At 40.1% G+C, this 19,884-nt stretch overlaps 1 protein-coding gene across 2 annotated transcripts in view; it reads left to right on the top strand.

Moving 5' to 3' along the window:
* Nucleotides 1-19,884, top strand: part of VWA3A (von Willebrand factor A domain containing 3A) — a 63,392-nt gene that overhangs the window by 31,889 nt on the left and 11,619 nt on the right. For both annotated transcript variants that reach the window (XR_014713322.1, XM_084641297.1), the window contains exons 16-27: nt 3,766-3,860; nt 7,746-7,865; nt 8,769-8,843; nt 9,623-9,767; nt 10,414-10,609; nt 11,557-11,627; nt 13,776-13,934; nt 14,426-14,516; nt 15,062-15,172; nt 15,704-15,801; nt 15,972-16,124; nt 16,883-16,991. Coding sequence is in view for 1 of the 2 variants with exons in the window: in XM_084641297.1 (XP_084497423.1) it covers nt 3,766-3,860; nt 7,746-7,865; nt 8,769-8,843; nt 9,623-9,767; nt 10,414-10,609; nt 11,557-11,627; nt 13,776-13,934; nt 14,426-14,516; nt 15,062-15,172; nt 15,704-15,801; nt 15,972-16,124; nt 16,883-16,991 (1,423 nt within the window). In the remaining variant the exon portion in view is untranslated. The remainder of the gene's footprint in view (nt 1-3,765; nt 3,861-7,745; nt 7,866-8,768; nt 8,844-9,622; nt 9,768-10,413; nt 10,610-11,556; nt 11,628-13,775; nt 13,935-14,425; nt 14,517-15,061; nt 15,173-15,703; nt 15,802-15,971; nt 16,125-16,882; nt 16,992-19,884) is intronic.

Raw genomic sequence — 19,884 nt, 5'->3', positions numbered from 1 at the left:
TGCATAAAGGAGCAGGGCTTGCGGGAAGCTCCAGACCTCCTCTTGTGCTCCTTGACCTTTTGGTAGACCTGCCTCCCTTCCTCTTCTTTTGACTTGCATTGGGTCTCATCTCTGGTTTTCTCCTTGGATTTGAATCACTTTTGAAAGGTTGGCATATATATCTTTCTTACTATAATAATGCCATAGTTGTGCCAGAACATGCTCCTTTCCCCACAGCCCTAGAAATTCAAAGACCTTTACCCTGCTCCCACCCCACCAACCTCTAGACTACACAGCAGCTTTAGAATGGATTGGAACCATGCTTGTAGTGCTGTGAGAAAAGTAACAGGAAAAGATGTGACCACAAACAATGTGCTGGTGATTGAACTGAGAGGCATGCTTCTGGCCACTGGGACCCCATAGTAGCAGAGTTCAAAATCTTTTACTAGACAGCTCGCTTCTGAAGGGAATGGTGAATTGTGGGAATGTTGCTGGAAGACTTCTTATACCCATACAGATACATGTTTGTCCAGATTGTTACTGTACCAATTGAGACATACCAACAGTAGGCTTATATCACTCTGGAAGAGGGAATAAAAATGCTGGCAAAAGTGGAGAGTGGTGTTAGTAGACAAAAAATATTAAATGTTGGTGCTTGCCAGGTTGTGGCAGTTGAAAGTGAGCTTTACCAGTAAAACCTTCTTGTATAGACAAGGCGAAAGAGTGCATGACCCTTCTGTAGTAAAAGAAACCACACACACCTGACATTAAAGGACACAGATGATATGCCATCAGTGTCAAACCACATCACTAAGAACAGTGAGCATTCTCTATCACCACCACCACAACAGAATCCTCACTTTTGAGTCTCAAATTCCCAATGCGAAAAAGCACAAATCTCCCCTAAGATTTTGGACCATCTGAGTGGGTGAACAACTCTGAGCCTTTGAGGAATAACTTTGTCCCCTGAATGACCTGTTATAGGTTCATCTCTCTGCGTTGCTAGCTGCAGTAATATGCAGTAATGAGCTTAGCTATATGATGCCTCCGACTGTCTGCGATGTCAACAGTACACGTCTCCTCTGTCTTGACTCCCCATTGCCCCCATAGGATTGCAAATGGAGTTGTCATAGGAAAGGATGGATGTGTCCTGCATCTAGCCAAGTACATCAGCTCCTGGTGTTGTGAACCTAACTTTGTGAGAGTAGGGTGAAACTAACTTTGCCGAGACCTGTGAGGGTATGCCCAAACAGCTATGGCTCACCATCAGTGACACTCTCCTTTTGCCTTGTATGTTGTGCCTGATAGTATTCTTCAGATGGTTGTGTGCACAACATCTGCAATGGCATGGGATAAGTGGTTCATACGAGATATAGTAAAGAATATATATAATATGCTGAATCACCTTCCAGGTGTTTGTTTCCCAGGACACCCCAGGTGTGGAGGGTCTGAGCCTGAGTCAAACCAGGATCCAGGGTTCAAGCTCTATTGCTTTGCAGCATAGATGCAGCCCCACTGGACTCGTGCTCTGGGAGTCTCCCAAAAGCATTCCACAATCCTGTGGGCTGTCTTTCTTGGTCATCTGGACAGCCAAGTTTGGTGAACAGTCAAGTTTTCCCACACTGCACCATACACAAAAGGCTAGAGCAGCCACATTTTGGGAGGGCACTAGGAAATCTGGGATTTGGGTGGTTGGAGTCAGACCCCCATAATGCAGTGTAGACACTGAAGCTCCAGGCTGGGATCCAGGGTTGAATACCTAACCTGGGGTTGCAAATGAGTGTAGACACTCAAGCTCTATTTTAACAAACTTACGGTCTGGAAACTCAAGTTCTACTAACCCTGGGCTTATATTGCAGTGTAGATGATTGACAGAATTCTTGGTGGTGATTCTTCACTGAGAGTAGTTTCTGTTATTGTTCTCCAGAGAAAAGCGTGGCCTCCAATTCTTGTCTAATGGTTTTAATATACTTCCGTGCCCTTGCACGGCCTTGGACTGCATTTTAATAAATAAAAATATGGTGCTTGTTGAACATATGGCCTGGCCTCTGCCATTGCTCCTGTCATTGACTGACCAAATGGAATATCTGACTGGTGCTACAAAGCACTTAGGATATGTCTACCCTGCAGTCATGAGTGTGAATGGAAGGTCATGTTGATGAACCTGTACTCTCACTAGAGCTCTAGGAGTAGAAGTGGGGATACCACGGTGTGGGCTTCAGCACCAGCTTTACACGCCCATCTGACTCACTGCGTGTGCACTTGCTTGTGCAGCAGGTGCTGAATCCCGCACCACAGCATCCTCACGTCTGGGTTTAGTGAGCTAGCTAGAGTACAGCTAGCACAGGTATGTCTACACGAGCTGCTATTTGTGCTTATAGCTGCAGTGTAGACATATCCTTAGAGAAATATGCTCTTGATGTCATACCCTAGAAGTAGATTAAGTCTTGTTCGTGTTTTAATAGTCCACTGAATACCAGAATTTACTCTCCTAGTTCTTGCTCCCTGGCTTAGGGATGATGTGGAGGTTTAGCATGGAAACAGGCAGAACCCTGCAAATCTGTGGATATCCGCTTTATATCTGCAGCTGCAGATATCTGTGGACGATGTCTGCAGATCGGATGTGGATACAAATTTTGAAACAGGTGAGATGGCTGGGTGGACCCCTTCCTGTAGGACAAGTGCTTGTGCTGATTCTACACTGTTTTTTGTTGGTTTTGGAACACTGTGTGAATACTGAAACCTCCTGATGAGCTATGAACTGTGTACCCTAGGTGTCTGTCATTGACTTCATAGGGTCCTGGCCCCTTCAGTGCCCACCCCCTAGTAATGGTTGCCCAACAATACACATTTAAGGAAAGTGGCAAGGGAGGCTGAGTTGAGGGTGAGGAATACCTAGTGGTCTCTGTGATGCTGAAAGACATGACTGTAGGTCTACTTGCTGTAGATCACTGTGCAAACATGCTACATGTGCACTTGTAACAGCCATATTTCTGCCAGCTTCCTGGAGATATGCTTTCTACCTGCACTGTGGCTGCCATTGCTAAGCGTGGTGTGAACTCTGTTTCTGTCGATGGCCCCACTCCCCTCTGGCTCCTGTAATGCCACCACTGAGAGATACCTACGGTCTTGTTTCCCCATCTTCATGTATGGAGCTTTGCCACTATAATTAATTATTTAATTATAAATAATTAAATAGTTATTCGAGCAGGAACTTGAACATGGGTTTCCTGCTTCCCAAGTGAGTGCCCTAAATGCCAAGCTTATAGTATCAGTGTCCCTCCCTATGATTAATCAAGTATTTTATATACTGTGGAACAACTTTGCTTCTAATGAGGAAGTTTTAAAGACTATGGAGTTATAGCCAAAATGATTGAAATGTGATTGCATCAAGTGACATTAACAGATGAGCAACTAAAATGCACAGAGGGCAATTATGAGCAAGCTAAACTATCATCTGACATTCCTGTGGTCAATGGAGATTGAGAGTCAGAGAACCATGGAGCCCTTTTAGTTTCTTCATCATTTTCTGTGTGTCTTATTTGCAGATGTTTTAACAGAATACATGAACTGGAAGGGTAAGGGTACTTTACCATAACTGATCATTTCCATCAGTTTAAATATGTGGATTTTATTCACTAAAATCTGTATAGTTTGTCATAGTCAATTATCCTATTTTTAGGTCAACAAATATTTGGAAATACAAATTTAGTCTGAAATAGAAACATGTTAATTTAGATTATTTTAAAAACCACCATTCGTCAGTTGTCTATATTTTGTTCACAGAAACAGCTTGATAGAACGGTGAGAACATATGAGAGGCGAATAGACTGGCTTTCTATCGCTAGCAGAAGAATATGGGGAACTGTTTGTGAACGGAGGTATTAATATTGGGCATTCTGGGTCCCTGTTGCAGAAGTGGCATCCTAATTTGGCAGTGTTAACTTTGTGCCTGTAAATGAGCATAGAAACACAGTACAAAAAATGTACACACCTAAATGCATCATTTGCAGATAATGTGACTTGTGCATGCAATTTAAGTATCCATTTTTGAAAACTGATATGATGATATAATGCATCCGATGAAGTGAGCTGTAGCTCATGAAAGCTTATGCTCAAATAAATTTGTTAGTCTCTAAGGTGCCACAAGTACTCCTTTTCTTTTTGCGAATACAGACTAACACGGCTGTTACTCTGAAACCTGATATTGTACTGTTCAGCATGTAGCTATATCTTTTTATTATTGATGATGGGATGTTCAGTGAACCATAAAGACACTAAAGTTCAAATATACTAGAAAAGAAGCCATAGCTTCAATGAGACCGGTTAATATACACATTTAAATTTGAGGTATCTAAGAAATGACCCTTTGGGAAATGTTCTGTCTTAAATCCCATGTAAACAGAGCCTGATGTGTATGGTCACAAAGGCTAAAACATTAAGACTCTTCCTGCAAAGCACATTGAGCCATCTGTACTTAGTGTTAAAGCTTCCTACTGTGAAGGCTCAGACACCAAATCTTCCACCCAGCCCCACTCATACACTTAATACTTTTTTCCCCAAAAACTGTATATGGAATTATGAACCACAGTAAAAATGGTGGGAGACCACTCTTCTCACCTTTTGAGGTGTATTGCCTGGGTCCGGGTCCAGCATTAGGGTAAAACAAAACACATTCTGTGTGAAATAAGTAAGGGCCCAATCCTGGAAACACTTACAGGGACTATTCATGTGATTAAAATTAGGCATGTGCATTATTGTTTGCTGGATTAGGACCATAATACAGCTTGATCTCATTATGTTAGATTGTGATTATTTAAAATCAAACAGTCACTGACGAACACAATGCTAAATCAGTGATACTCAGACTGAGGTTCCTAAGCCGCAAATGACTCTTTAATATGTCTTCTGTGGCTCTTTGCAGCACATGATATTAAAACACTATGATTTAATTATTAACCAATCAGGATGTTTTTACTATGTTATTAACCAATTGTAGTTGATAAAATAATAATACTTGGTCAGTCATTTTGCTGTGAGAATTATATTCTCTCTCTCTATGTATGTATATATATATAAAATATTGTGATAGACAGTTGGGTACAGCAGAGTAGCAGAAGGCAGATATACTGGCAACTGGATTAACAGTTTTCTGTTCCCTGACTGACCAGAGCAGGGACTACTCCAGGCTAATGAGAACACCTGACTCCAATTAACCTGCAAAGAGTCAGGTGAGGCCATTAAGCTAATATGACCACCTGACTCTAATTAAGGCCCCTCTGATACTATAAAAGGGCTCACTCTAGGAAGCCAGAGGAGAGGAAATATGGCTGAAGGGCTAGTTAATGAAGACACCCTCAAGTCATTGGTAAGGGAGCCCTAAGGTAAGAGAGAAGAAGAGAGAAGCAGGAGAGCTGAGGGGAAGTGGCCCAGGGAAATGTAGCAACTTTGGCAGTGAAAGGTTGGCTGCCAACAGCTGCTACCATTAGGGTCCCTGGGCCGGAACCCAGAGTAGAGGGCGGGCCTGGGTTCCCCCCAACCCACCACTACAGAAACACCTCCTGCGAGGGGAAAACAGGCCCCTGTCAGGACACGAGGCTAAACTGTTTTAGTATGAGGCAGTAGGAGCAACAGAGACTGTGGGAGTTCTCTCACCAACCTCCTTGCTGGCTTAGGATGAAAAGGGCTCAGTAGACTGTGTCCCTGGCCCTAGAGAGAGAAGGCCTACGTGGAGGGTTGCAGTGAGCCTCTGAAGCTAGCATAAACCGCCTGGAAGCACGGGACCCACGGGGACAAGGTCGGAGCTCTGCCACAGAGTGTGTGTGTGTGTGTGTGTGTGTGTGTGTATATATATATATATATATATAAAAAATATTAGGGCTGTCGATTAATCACGGTTACACGTGATTAACTCAAAAAGTTAACTGTGCTTTAAAAAATGAACTGTGATTAATCTCAATTAATCACACTGTTAAACAATAGAATACCAATTCAATAAATTAATTACCTATTAAATATTGTGGATGTTTTTCTATATTTTCAAATATATTTATTTCTATTACAACACAGAATACAAAGTGTACAGTGCTCACTTTATATTATTTTTATTACAAATATTTGCACTGTAAAAATGATAAACAAAAGAAATAGTATTTTTCATTTCACCTCATACAAGTACTGTAGTGCAATCTCTTTAACATGAAAGTGCAACTTACAAATGTAGATTTTTTTTTTTTTGTTACATAACTGCACTCAAAAACAAAACAATGTAAAACTTTAGGGCTTACAAGTCCATTTACTCTTGCTTCTTGTTCAGCCAATCGCTAAGACAAATATGTTTGGTTCCATTTACAGGAGATAATGATGCCCGCTTGCTTACAATGTCACCTGAAAGTGTGAACCGGCGTTCACATGGATCTTTTGTAGCCAGCATTGCAAGGTCTTTACGTGCCAGATATGCTAAAGATTCGTATACTCCTTCATGCTTCAGCCACCATTCCAGAGAACATGCTTCCATGCTGATGATGCTCGTTAAAAAAATAATTAATTAATGAATTTTGTGACTAAACTCCTTGGGGGAGAATCGTATGTCGCCTTCTCTGTTTTACCTGCATTCTGCCATCTATTTCATGTTATAGCAGTCTCGGATGATGACCCAGCACATGTTCTTCATTTTAAGAACATTTTCACTACAGATTTGACAAAATGCAAAGAAGGTACCAATGTGAGATTTCTAAAGATAGCTATATCACTCGACCAAAGGTTTAAGAATCTGAAGTGCCTTCCAAACTCTGAGAGGGACGAGGTGTGGCTCATGCTTTCAAATGTCTTAAAAGAGCAACACTCCAATGTGAAAACTACAGAACCCAAACCCCAAAAAAGAAAATCAACCTTCTGCTGGTGGCATCTGACTCAGATGGTGAAAATGAACATGCGTCGATCCGCACTGCTTTGGATAGGTTTTGAGCAGAGCCCGTTTTCAGCCTGGACGCATGTCCTCTGGAATGGTGGTTGAAGCATGAAGGGACATATGTATCTTTAGTGCATCTGGCACATAAATATCTTGCAATGCTGGCTACAACAAAACAATATAAAACTTTAGCGCCTACAAGTTGACTCTGTCCTACTTCTTGTTCACCAAGTCGCTAAGAGAAACAGGTTTGTTTACGGGAGATAATGCTGCCCACTTCTTATTTACAATGTCACTTGAAAGTGAGAACAGGCATTTGCATGTTTTGTTTTTGAGTTATGTAACAAACAAAAAAATCTACATTTGTAGATTGCACTGTCATGATAAAGAGATCTCACTACAATACTTGGATGAGGTGAATTGAAAAATGCTTTTCTTTTATTTATCTTTTTTACAGTGTAAATATTTGTAATAAAAATAACAGTGAGCACTGTACCCTTTGTATTCTGTGTTGTAACTGAAATCAATATATTTGAAAATTTAGAAAAACATCAAAATATATTTATAGTGCAATTTAAACTGCGATTAATTTTTTTAATCATTTGACAGCCCTATTAATCACATGAATTGTCCCTGTGTTTCCAGGATGCAGACTAGCTTATTCCATACTAAGTGTGTTTTCTTTTACCCTAGTTCTGCAGTGGTGCGAGGGAAGAAATCTATTACTTCATAGATTTTTAAGGCCAAAACTTGAACAATAATTAATTCAGTAGTGATTAAAATATCTAAACAAAGTGATAGAAATATTGTCTGTGATTTGGGTCCCTTTTAATTAAGGTATGTGTTCCTTGTGTAGGGTTGTTATACTGGTTGATATCTCAGTAACAAATTTCTTGTACATCATTCATATCCAACATTCCTTGCGACTTTTACTTGAAGAACAAATGTCAAACAAGGATTTCTTCAATATTATAGCGTAAGTAGCTGATCAAAAATATTTTCTTTAAACAATTACCTATAACACATTGTGAGCAAGCAGTACACAGGTGGCTAAATAGAAAAATGACATGCAAGGTGGCTAACTAGCTACTAAAGATTGCCAATGTCTTATCTGATTTAGATGATATTTTACCGTATTTAACTTTTTGTGATAGAATAATTACAAGAATAGCCTATGAAAAACACCCTAATTTGCCCTTATCACTATTTTAAATAGTTGAAATATACGGTGGCCAGTCTGGTAATTAAGGATCATCATCTACTTTATGATGTTTATGCTTCATGATTTTGCACATTTCAGTGAACCCAGATAATGTTCAAAAACATTAAAACAGTGTAAAAAAAACACTGGAATGCGTTACCTAGGGAGGTGGTGGAATCTCTTTCCTTAGATATTTTTAAGGTCAGGCTTGACAAAGCCCTGGCTGGGATGATTTAGTTGGGGATTGGCCCTGCTTTGAGCAGGGGGTTGGACTAGATGACCTCCTGAGGTCCCTTCCAACCCTGATATTCTATGATTCTGTGATAACAAATACTGTGCATATTATAGTACTGAGAACAGTTGCAAAATTAAAGTGTCAAAAAACATCACATTTAAAAAAATAGTTGGGTTTATCAGGTCCCTCCACTGCAAAATCCCTCTTGCAATTTACAAGAGACATAAATACAATAGTGTATGAACTTTGATATTATTTTTCCTAGTATACAACAATACTAAATTCCTTAATACACAGGTAGGTGTGGAATGTTCCACGGTTTGAAACACAAACTGATATCAGATGACAAACATCTGTAATGCTAGATTTTATCTAGGGAATTTACATTGTACCCTTGAGAGCTATAATTTGAAAATGTAACTGCTGTTTTGTTTTCTCCAAAGATTTGGAAGTGACATCAAGTCTTGGAAACCAGAAATGGTTCCTTCAAATTCAGAAAATTTACAAAGTGCCTGGAGGTACAATCAAATTATAATTTGCTTATATTTATGAATTTAATGAAAGTGCTTATCCTAGAACAAATGTAGCATAGAACCAGGTTTAACGAAAGCAGTGAGTAATTTTGCAGATGTAAAAAGTTTAGTATGGTGTGCTGTCCTATAGTTTGTGTAGTTCTAATCTGAAAAATTACTTGTGACAACAGCGTGATAGCATTTAATATTTAGTGTGTTGAAATTATTTCCATATCATATGTGCTCCATTCAGAAGTGTAAAGGTAGTTTATAAAATAACTGCCAAACCTTCAGATACAACCTGAGAGCTGAAAGTCAGTCTGGATTCTTTCTTTCCTAATACCAGCACCACTCTGCATGCCAAATTATACCCTTATTGAACCTATGCAGTCCCATTGTCTTCAGAAGATCTGCACAGATGTAACTGAATGGAATTTAGTAAACAGTTCTGTTGATGCATGAGTGTGTAGAATTATGAGTTAACATGGAGTCTCATATTACAGCTTTCCTATATAATGTACATTAATAATCCTTCTGCCTTAAAACTGTGCCTTGACCCTTTTCAGAGTTGCTAATTTGCCAGGGCTGCAGTAAAATTAGGCCAGTCCACTTGGGCCATTGTATCATCGGGCTGTGCTGTGTGTCATAATTCAAAAGCTATTTCTATATTTCAGTGTATCACCATGAGATTTTAGTTGAGACGGTGGGTTTTATTGCTTCCTGCAGAAAAGTCTTTCTATTGCATATTCTTTGCATTCTGATTATTAGTATAAAACTCTTTCTAGATGGGTGTTGAGCCTGCAGTGCAAAGGCAGTAGAAATTTCATGAGTGCTCTAAGAAGAGCAGTGGAAGTAGACCTCAAAGATAAAGACAAACATGTATCTCAAGGACTTTATCTACTTACCACTGGAGTTCCTGACCAGGAGATGGTGGGTATCAATACAAAATTTTGCATGTTCTTTGTAAATATTTATTGCTTATTCAGAATTAACCTCAAACTTTTTTCACCTGCCTTCTGTAGTTTGGTGATAGAACACTTGTCTTTCATATAAGTAAGCCCATCAATGGTACCAGGATCTGTGACTTCGCCTCCTGAAATTATTCATTCCTGTATAACTCAAGGCAGGAAATATTGCTGGGTGAATCTCAAAAGGTTCTGGATGTTTTTGTGTGACCCACCCCCCAGCACTCACAGGCACTGTAGATCCCTTTTTCTAGTGACAGCAGGATCTTCCTTGCCCACTCCTTCCTCTATCTGGCAACTCTTCATCAGCCCTCCCATGCCCCATCTGCAGGAGAAGACAACAGTCCACTTCTGCCAGGCCACACATCATTCTCCAGACAGAAGAGGATTTAAATTATAAGGAGAAATCTCTCATCAATTCTGTGACTAACTCTAGAGTAAATTTACTTAAAGTTAAGCTCTGAGGGTCAGATCCTCAGTTGGTATGAAGCGATATAGTGACTTCAGTGGAATGACATTGATTTACACCAGCTGAGAATTTCGCCCTGCAAGTCAATAAAATAGTCACTCTTCTGAAGTTCATGGTGGTAGCCTTTCTTTTTGTCTTGTAGCATACGGTTAATACTTATATGGCCGATGTCTGTGGAGGTTGTGATTTGCAGCTTCACGTTTGTCTGTTCAGTGTAAATGGCTTTGACCCCAATGGCATTATTCCATCCCGCTATGCCAGTCCAAATGAAACTGCCAGCGCGTTTAGAGAAATAGCACATGCGGCCAATGGAAGGTTTCATTGGTTTGGAGAAACAGGTATGTTTTTTAACTTCCATCTTCATACATTCCTCCTCTATTGGGCAAGTTAGTAATGCACTATTACAGGGGCGAGCAAACTTTTTGGCCTGAGGGCTGCATCGGGTTTCTGAAATTGTATGGAGGGCCAGTTGGGGGGACTGTGCCTCCCCAAACAGCCAGGCATGGCCCAGCCCCCACCCCCTATCCGACCCCACCCCCCCTGCTCTCTGTCCCCTGACCACCCCCAGCCCCTAACTGCCCCCTGCCGCCCCATCCAACCCCTCCTCTCCTTCCTGACTTCCTCCCTGCCTTCTGACCGCCCCAACCCTTATCCACCCCCCCCTGCTTCTTGCCCCCTTACCGCACTGCCTGGAGCACCGGTGGCCGGGCTCTGAAGCTGCGCTGCCCTAGGAGCTTGCAGCCCCGCCTCCCAGAGCATCGTGCCGGCGGCGCAGTAAACTGAGGCTGCAGGAGAGGGGCCGGAGGCTAGCCTCCCTGGCCAGGAGCTCAGAGCCTGGGCAGGATGATCCCACAGGCCATAGTTTGCCCATCTCTGCACTATTACATGCAACTGTTTCCTGAAACAAATAGCTTCTCCTTTACATTGTGTTAAGACATTATACTGGCACTGAAATAGACAGAGGGCTTATCCCAGTTAAGGCCTCTAGGTGCTACTGCAATATAAAAGTTTAATAATGATGCAGGATTTCTGTACTTTAGTATTTTAAAACCTAATTAGAAATGAATGTAATCATAAGTCAACTCCCAGATAGGCATTTCTAAAGACAAACATTTTAAAGTTTTTAATTACTTATGAAGTGTGGGCTAAATTATATCTAGCCCTTATGAAGTACACACTTTACTTTTTTGTTCTCTTTTTCTGTTGATTTTTTTGTGTGCTCTGCAAGTTGCGATATACTTTCTTTAAATAATTACCTATTGATAAGCATATGTTTAATTACCAGGCATTTATGAAAGTGATGATATCAGTATTATTGTGTCTGAAATGGAAAAAGCAGTCAACTACTCCCAAAAGGTATGCTTTAAAAAATACCATTTTCAATTTTCTTTAGAAAATAGCTCTAAAATATTTGTTCAGTTGATGGTGTTCAGGCATTAGCTACAAAATCAAAGTAATTTATAAGATGGTGTATGATTTAGGATAATATAAAATAATGTTTAAAGTAAAAATAGAGTTCTGCTCTGGAAAGCAACTAGAAAACTGGCCTTGTGGTGTTCCATATTTGTGTTTCAATGATTCCATATCAAATATGATTTTATAAGTAAAAGGATGCTCTTTTTATCTGCCAATCCTGTGAACTCAGCCTGGGCTTTGAGACTCAAGCTGGGTGGTTCTTACACATCACCAGTAATAAAGATTCTGCAGGCCAAATTATTCCCTTAATTATTTCTGAACAACCTAAATGGCAATAGTAAATATAACTGTGGGCATAATTTGGCCTGTAGAATCCTTTTATTACTGGTGAAGATACACAGAATGGTCAGAACTCTGCTGTGTAGTCTAATCAAGTTGTAGTTCAGTCTACTGCGGGGGTCTCAAACATGCAGTCCACAGGGTTATTTTCTGCTGCCCGCCAGCTCCCCGCAGCACCCCCGCGCTCCCCAGCATTTCAGGGAAGGGGTTGGAATGGGGGCAGGGAAGGGGTGGGAAGGGGCAGGGCAGGGGTGGGGCCTCATGGAAGGGGTGGAGTGGGGGTGTGGCCGGGGCAGCGGGGGGGTGGTCAGTGGTGTGGCCCTCAGGCCAATGTACTAGTCCTCATGTGGCCCTCGTGGTCATTTGAGTTTGAGACCCCTGGTCTAGTGGATAAGGCACTGGGATTGGGAATCCGAAGGCCTGGGTTTCATTCCCCTCTCTGCCTTTGTCCTACTGTGTGATCCATGGGCAAGTCACTCCATCTCTCTATGCCTCCATTTCCACTCCCACCTTTGGCTGTCTTGTACATGTAGATTGTAAACTCTTTGTGGCAGGAACTGGCTCTTACTTTGTACAGCACCTTGCGGAACGGAGCATCTAGGCACCGCTGTAATACATGTAACAGAAAATTGACTGTTCGTACCCAGGTTGATTTTGCATTGCCATCAGTTTTACTTGTAAACTAAGCTAATATAATATGGAATCATTTATATACAACAAAAATGGCCATTTGATTTTTTTCTCAAATTACATTCAATGTAATGTCATGCATTTGACGTGCCTGTTTCTCTTGGAAATAGTTCTTCTGACTAATGCTAAAATTAGACACCTTGAGGTAAATGTTCAAAAATATACCCCCTCATCATCTGCCCCCCTTATTGAAAATCTACCTCCTCAACTAAGGAAAGATGGTAACCTCTGTATGTAGGTTATTTTATTATTTTTAATATGGTTTTTTTTTTCTGTAATGCTCTCTCCGTAAGAATAAATGTGCTTGTTTGGAAAGGTCTGTGTGGCAACTTATAAATGTTCACAGCTTCTGAGGAGAAAACAAAACACAGATGCAGGCATGGTTAGGCAGTCTGGCTTGCCAGGGAACTCACACTGTAGGCAAGGAACTGTGCAGCCTGGAAAAAAACCCAGTTAGGAGGGACAAAGACCTGGGTCTCCCCACCAAGAGATGTGATGGCTGAGGAAGCCAAGAAGCCTAGAGTAGGTTGGACCATGGAGGCGGTTGCAGATTCAGTTGCCCCAAACTGTCACAGATGTAATATAGTTACAGTTTAGAAGTTAAATTTTTAATATATGGAAGACCCTGAGGAAGGTATATTGTATTCTGATATCTTTGTTGCTCAGGAAAATGCAGAGGGAAGGAGATTCCATTGACAAAAACAAGGTAGATATTCAGGAGAGTCTTATGTCTTATTTTTTGCTTGTATCATTTTAAATTAACCACCTAGTATTCTCATAGCTAATCTGTGTAAAACATTTAGTTGTTGGCTTTATCCTCTCTCTCCCACTCAATCCTGTTTGTGACTTGTTTTAAATCAGATTGTATACTCTTCAAGCCAGGGATTTTCTTTGTGTGTTTGTGCAGTGCAAAGCACAGTGGGGCTCCAATCCTGACTGGGACAGGTAGGTGTTGCTGTATTACAAATAAGAAATAGTAAGGGGCCTGTTTAAAGTGTGTACTTAGATTGCCTGCAAAGGAGCTGTTAAGCATAGCAACAATCTGAATTTTCATTTCAGTGTGCCTTGCTGGTGGAATCCTTAAAGCAACGTTCAGGAACACAGTTGGTTAATCAGTTTATCCCAGAAGAAGACTTAAAGATGCTTTTGAAAAAGGAGAGAACTAGAGCACAGAAATTGCTGCCTCCTAAACCTACAGCTCTCACTCTGGCTAGAATGGTTTGATTTCATTTATTACCCATATTTTAAAGATGAAATCTGTTTTAGTCAGTGACAATACACAAGAGGTAAGATGCTGCCCTTTAGAAGAGAAAAGTGCTTAAGATGGAAATTTCAGGAAATATCTTTTTGGTAAAATACCATAATAATATTCAGCAATCTGGTAGTTAGGGTATGTAAGCTAGAGGTGATCAGGTTTGTTATGCTGTTTGCTCCAGAATGCTCCCTATACATTCAGTGGTATAGCAAAGGTCTGACCCTGCTGTTGAAGCCAATAGGAGTTCAATGAGAAAATACAGCATAGTGAATTAGTTGGGCTGGGGTGCTCCTGAAAGTTACCCTGTGCTAAAACTCATCTGCAAATTTGTCATTGGTACCAAAGTAAAGGGGAGATAGAAAATAGGCTCTAGTGTATGGAGTGTGAGAATTCTGTAACAAGATACAGTCAAAAGGAAATGTTTAGAAGATTCACTCGTTATCTGTGCTTTTAGAATATCAAAGACAATCATGAGGGGGAGAAAAATGCTGCCTTAAAAGCTCTGACATGGCGTCCAACTAGTGCCAAAGCAGAAATCCCACCACGTATGTATAGATAAAATTCATTATTTTATATCGAAAGCCACTGGAATAGTTAGATTAGAACAAGTGTGTTTATCTTCGCAAATACTTTCTAGAACTTGATTGTACACTTCTTAACCAGACAGCTATGACTATTAGGAAACATGACAATTGTTTTCAAAGTAAAGCTATTTCAGTTTAGAAAATCAGAACTGATTTGGTTCTAAATTCATATTCCATCATCTCTTGAAGTTTCAGCCAGTGGGGAGTAATGTGTATTGTTACTTGCCGTCCCCAATGATTATGGTATTAATCTCTCGGCCTCAGATTCATAAATCTGTTCATTTTACCTCTTTGTAAGTGTCTAAGCTTGTTGATCCCCACTTATATATGGAGAGCATGACTGAGTTAATAATATTTGACCATTTTTATCTACATGTAAAATCTTTTAGGTATTTCAATCTGTGACAATGTAAAATTATGAAAAGAGTAGTACAGTGGAGTAACATTGCAAAAGCAAACATGATTGTCCTATATGAAACAATACAGTATTTACTTTTATATTATAGCTCAGCCAATAAAAGAATTGGCTCAGACTTCTGGGAAGAAGAAACATACATCAAGAAAACAGCCACAGATCTCCCTCTCAGTATTTTATATTGACAAAGGAAAAAATGTGGGTAAGTACTCTCAGCATCTGACACCGAAAAATTTGTCTCTTCATTTACAAAACTATTTAGATATTGGCTAAACACCAGCAAGCTTTTTACACTGATTTTTACACATGAGAGAAATGTATGGAAAATGGTTTGTCAAACGGTGAACCATACAACCAGTGATTTATTTTATACTTTCATTGATTTCCTGCATGATCTTAGCCGAATCACTTCTCTCTACATCATTTCAGTATATGTACACTGAATGGAATGACATTTACCCACCTTTGTAAAGTTCTTTGAAATCATCTGGTCAAAGATATTATAAGTCAATAGTATTGTCATTGTAGTATGAGCCCATGTGGAAAAGTTTGGATCACAATGCTCCACAGCAAATACAAGTTTAAAAGGGAAGTGACATTTTTTTATATACAAAGTGTTTTAAAGAATCTTAGGCACATATATTATGCCAACTACAGAAAAGATTCCATTGACTTAAGCATGGCCATGATTTCACCCAGAGTGTTTAACTTCACTTTTTTCTGCTCTGGCTAGGTGCAGTTTACAGAAAGTATCCAAAGAAAAAAAGCGTGAAGAGGTCTATTCCTTTTGCTACACTGCCAAAGGAAGAGGAAATATGTTCAAGCAAAGAGGTATTCAGTTATTTATTAATGTTATCACCATCTTTATTAGACCACTTAAAAGAAATTAACATTGAAAATGAATATTTGTGACTTAGACAAATATAGTTTTGTACGTGGTTTTAATATTTGCTGTCCTATATCTAGTTAACTTAAGAGTGCTCTGTTTTCTCTCTTAAAAGTGGTTGAACAAGTACAGTATAAAAAAGTTGAAGTTAGAGTTGCCCAGAATGATGTTTGGTCCCAACTGTGTTCACCAGAAGAAAATGGTGGAGTCTTTGCACAAGAAAGTGTCAGCAAAATACTGTACCATCTTCCCCAGTGTAGAAATCAATGTAAGTTGATGCAGATATCATGAACCCTTGTATCTGAGGTGCATATCATAACATGATTCATTTAACACAGTTCCAGTCAATCTCTAATTGTGCCAAACCAGTGTTAAACTTACCCTATGGGTTAAGTTGTTGTTTTCCCGCAATATACAAAAACAACACGGGTCTATCTGTTAATAAGAAGGTGTATATTATTTAAAATTACTGTGGGTAATATACAGCACACCTGTACAAATATATGTATGCACTTAACATCCCTAGACTGTTTCTAGATTAAGATGTCTTCTGTCCCTGCAATTTGAAAGGAAAAAAAATAAAGGGCTAAATCTATCAGTTCTTACTCAAATAGATTTCCCACTGAAATCAGTAAGAGTTGTGTGTGAGTAGTAGCTGATGGATTTGATTCTGGCTATAAACATTTCCACGTAATTAGTCAAAGTACAATCTGAGGGAAACAGCAATTTACCCTAAGGTATTAATCAACGGTCTGTCACCTAACAAAAGTGACACCATAAAAATGCAAGAAATAAATGTATCCAGTCAAATTCTATCATATGCACCCTCGCTTGACCAGAGCCAGGTTTTCCTAATGTGGTTAAACCTACAACAACAGCCAAAGGTGTAGTATGGGAGCCACTGTGTCATGGGTGTTCTAGATGGTAGCATTCATGTCCCTGAGCAGCCATACAGACTGACATAGCAGCACAGTACATGTCTGCTGAAATAAGACATTATTCTTCCAATGGTGTAAATTGTTCTAGGGTATTGTGAAACACCTACAATTTCAGCCTAAGGAACTAGAAGACTATGTTGAACAAATGGAGAGGGTGTTATGTTGCTATATAAGAAGAATACAGTGGCTTCTCTCAGGTAGGCTTTACATCTGGGATAAGGATGAGGTTATAATCCATGGTTGTGCGAGTGTAATCCAAGCATGATTAAAATATTTCCTCTTGCTTACTCCTTCTACTGGCTTAAATTTGGACAGCATAGTAAACATTAGGTCTGAGTAAGGAGCTAGTGTATCTATTATTCCATGATTATTTAGCTGCACAGTTTGCTGAAGGTTCCACTCCCTTGTCCTCTCCTTGTTGCAGAATTGTGCTCCAGAATCTAAACTTTCAATTTTTTAAATTAATGTTTATGGTAAAGTCCTCATGGTTGTAAAGAAAACCTTGAAAGATGAACTCGGGTTGTATGTACACTGCAATGAAAAACCCACAGCTGGTCCATGCCCTCTGACTCAAGCTCACGGGGCTCACGTTGCAGGGCTGTTCCACTGCAGTGTAGGCTTTCTGGGCTCAGGATGGAACCTGAGCTCTGGGACCCTCCCACCTTGCAAGGTCCTCCAGCCCAAACCCAGAAGTCTACACTGCAATGAAACAGCCCCACAGCCTGAGCCCCAGGAGCCTGAGTCAGCTGGCCAGCTGCAGGTTTTTATTTGCAGTGTATACATACCTTAAGTGCAAACTTGGCATGCAATATTCTGTTCCAGAGTCCACGGAGAGCTTGAAACACTAGCTTTGAGTCGTGGGAACTGCCCCTGTTAATCTCAATAGGGTATTAACCCTAAAACCCAAAGATTTCAAGGCAATCCAAGTAACTATGTGGAATTTAGAAGAGTCCATCTTTAAACAGAAAGTTGTTCTAAACCTTATTTGCAGCATAGTTGGTACTCTGTTATAATAGGTTAAATATCAACACTAAATATTTCACTGCTGATCATTTTAATAAAAACATCTATTTAATATGCTTATCCCACAAATCCAAATGGCTTGTCATGCCTCCTCAGTGCCAGAAGTCTTTATTGCTCTTATCTAGCGGCCAAAAGCTCCTGCTTTCCCACCTGACTTCTAGAATGCAATGATCAGCTGTGAAAAAAAAGTCAATGCTGAAAATTGAAGATGTGGAGATAGTGTCAAATACATTAAATTTTCTGTCAAAAAATCACACGGGGGCTACTGTACTGCTTGTGGTATTGATGTTTATTTTTAAAAACTCAAAAAAATGTAAAGAAGTTGCAGTGGAATTTCCAATCTGCCACCCCAGAGGACAGCAGAATCCAGGGACCTTGCAGCTGAATTTAGACCCTGCTTGCTATGCAGGACATGGAGCCTTGCTCGTACATTTTTTTAGTGTTTGTGAAGAGTACCAGGTTGATATTCCTGGAAACAGAACATGGCCTCAGCAATGCAAGCTTCCCCACATCCACCACTGCTAATGTGCCTCAATCTTGACATGGAAGGCCCATTCCAAGGATGAAAGAATGGTTCAGTATCCAAACTGATTAAGTCTTGGGCTTCATGTACAGCTATATAGCAGCACAGCTACACCACTGTAGCACTTTAGTGAAGACGTTCCTACGCCTACAGGAGAGCTTCTCCTATCAGTGTTGTTAATCTACTTCCCCGAGAGGCGGTAGCTATATCAGTTCTCCCGCTGACATGGTGCTGTTTACATGGGGATTATGTCAGTATAATTTAGGGTTGTCAAGTGATTTAAAAAAATTAATCGTGATTATTTGTGCTGTTAAACAATAATAGAATACTATTTATTTAAATATTTTTGGATTTTTTTTTACATTTTCAAATATAGTGATTTCAATTACAACATAGATTACAAAGTGTACAGTGCTCACTTTATATTTTTTATTACAAATTTGCTCTGTAAAAAACAAAAGAAATAGTATTTTTCAGTTCACCTAGTACAAGTACTGTGGTGCAATCTCTTTATAATGAAAGTTGAACTTACAAATGTAGAATTAGGTACAAAAAAACCCTGCATTCAAAAACAAAACAATGTAAAACTTTAGAGCCTACAAGTCCACTCAGTCCTACTTCAGCCAATCGCTCCGACAAACAAGTTTGTTTACATTTGCAGGAGGTAATGCTGCCCGCTTCTTGTTTTCAATGTCACCTGAAAGTGAGAACAGGCGTTTGCATCGCAGTGTTGTAGACGGCGTCACAAGATATTTATGTGCCAGATGCGCTAAAGATTCATATGTCCCTTCATGTTTCAGCCACCATTCTAGAGGACATGCATCCATGCTGATAATGTGTTCTGCTTGATAACGAGCCAAAGCAGTGCGGACTGACACGTTCAGTTTCATCATCTGAGTCAGATGCCACCAGCACAAGGTTGATTTTCTTTTTTGGTGTTTCGGGTTCTGTAGTTTCTTTTAAGACTTCTGAAAGCATGCTCCATGCCTCATCCCTCTCAGATTTTGGATGGCACTTCAGATACACCTCTACCCCAATATAACGCTGTCCTCGGGAGCCAAAAAATCTTACAGCCTCATAGGTGAAACCCTGTTATATCAGACTTGCTTTGATCCACTGGAGCGCGCAGCCCCCTCTCCCCCCTCCCCCCCGGAGCGCTGCTTTACTGTGTTATATTCGAATTCATGTTATATCGGGTCGCATTATGTCGGGGTAGAGGTGTACTTAAACCTGGGGTCGAGTACTGTAGCTATTTTTAGAAATCTCACATTGGTACCTTCTTTGTGTTTTATTAAATCTGCTGTGAAAGTGTTCTTAAAATGAATATGTGCTGGGTCATCGTCCGAGACTGCTAGAACATGAAATATATGGCAGAATGCTGGCAAAACAGAGCAGGGGACATACAATTCTCCCCCAAGGAGTTCTGTCGCAAATTTAATTAACACATTTTTTTAGCAAGCATCATCAGCATGGAAGCATGTGCTCTGGAATGGTGGCCAAAGCATGAAGGGGCATACGAATGTTTAGCATATCTGTCATGTAAA

This window comes from Lepidochelys olivacea (assembly GCF_965140295.1).
Source record: "Lepidochelys olivacea isolate rLepOli2 genome assembly, chromosome: 10".
Classification (NCBI taxonomy): Eukaryota; Metazoa; Chordata; order Testudines; family Cheloniidae; genus Lepidochelys; species Lepidochelys olivacea.
The sequence above is the reverse complement of the archived record's forward strand: the minus strand, read 5'-3'. Positions and strand labels throughout refer to the sequence as shown.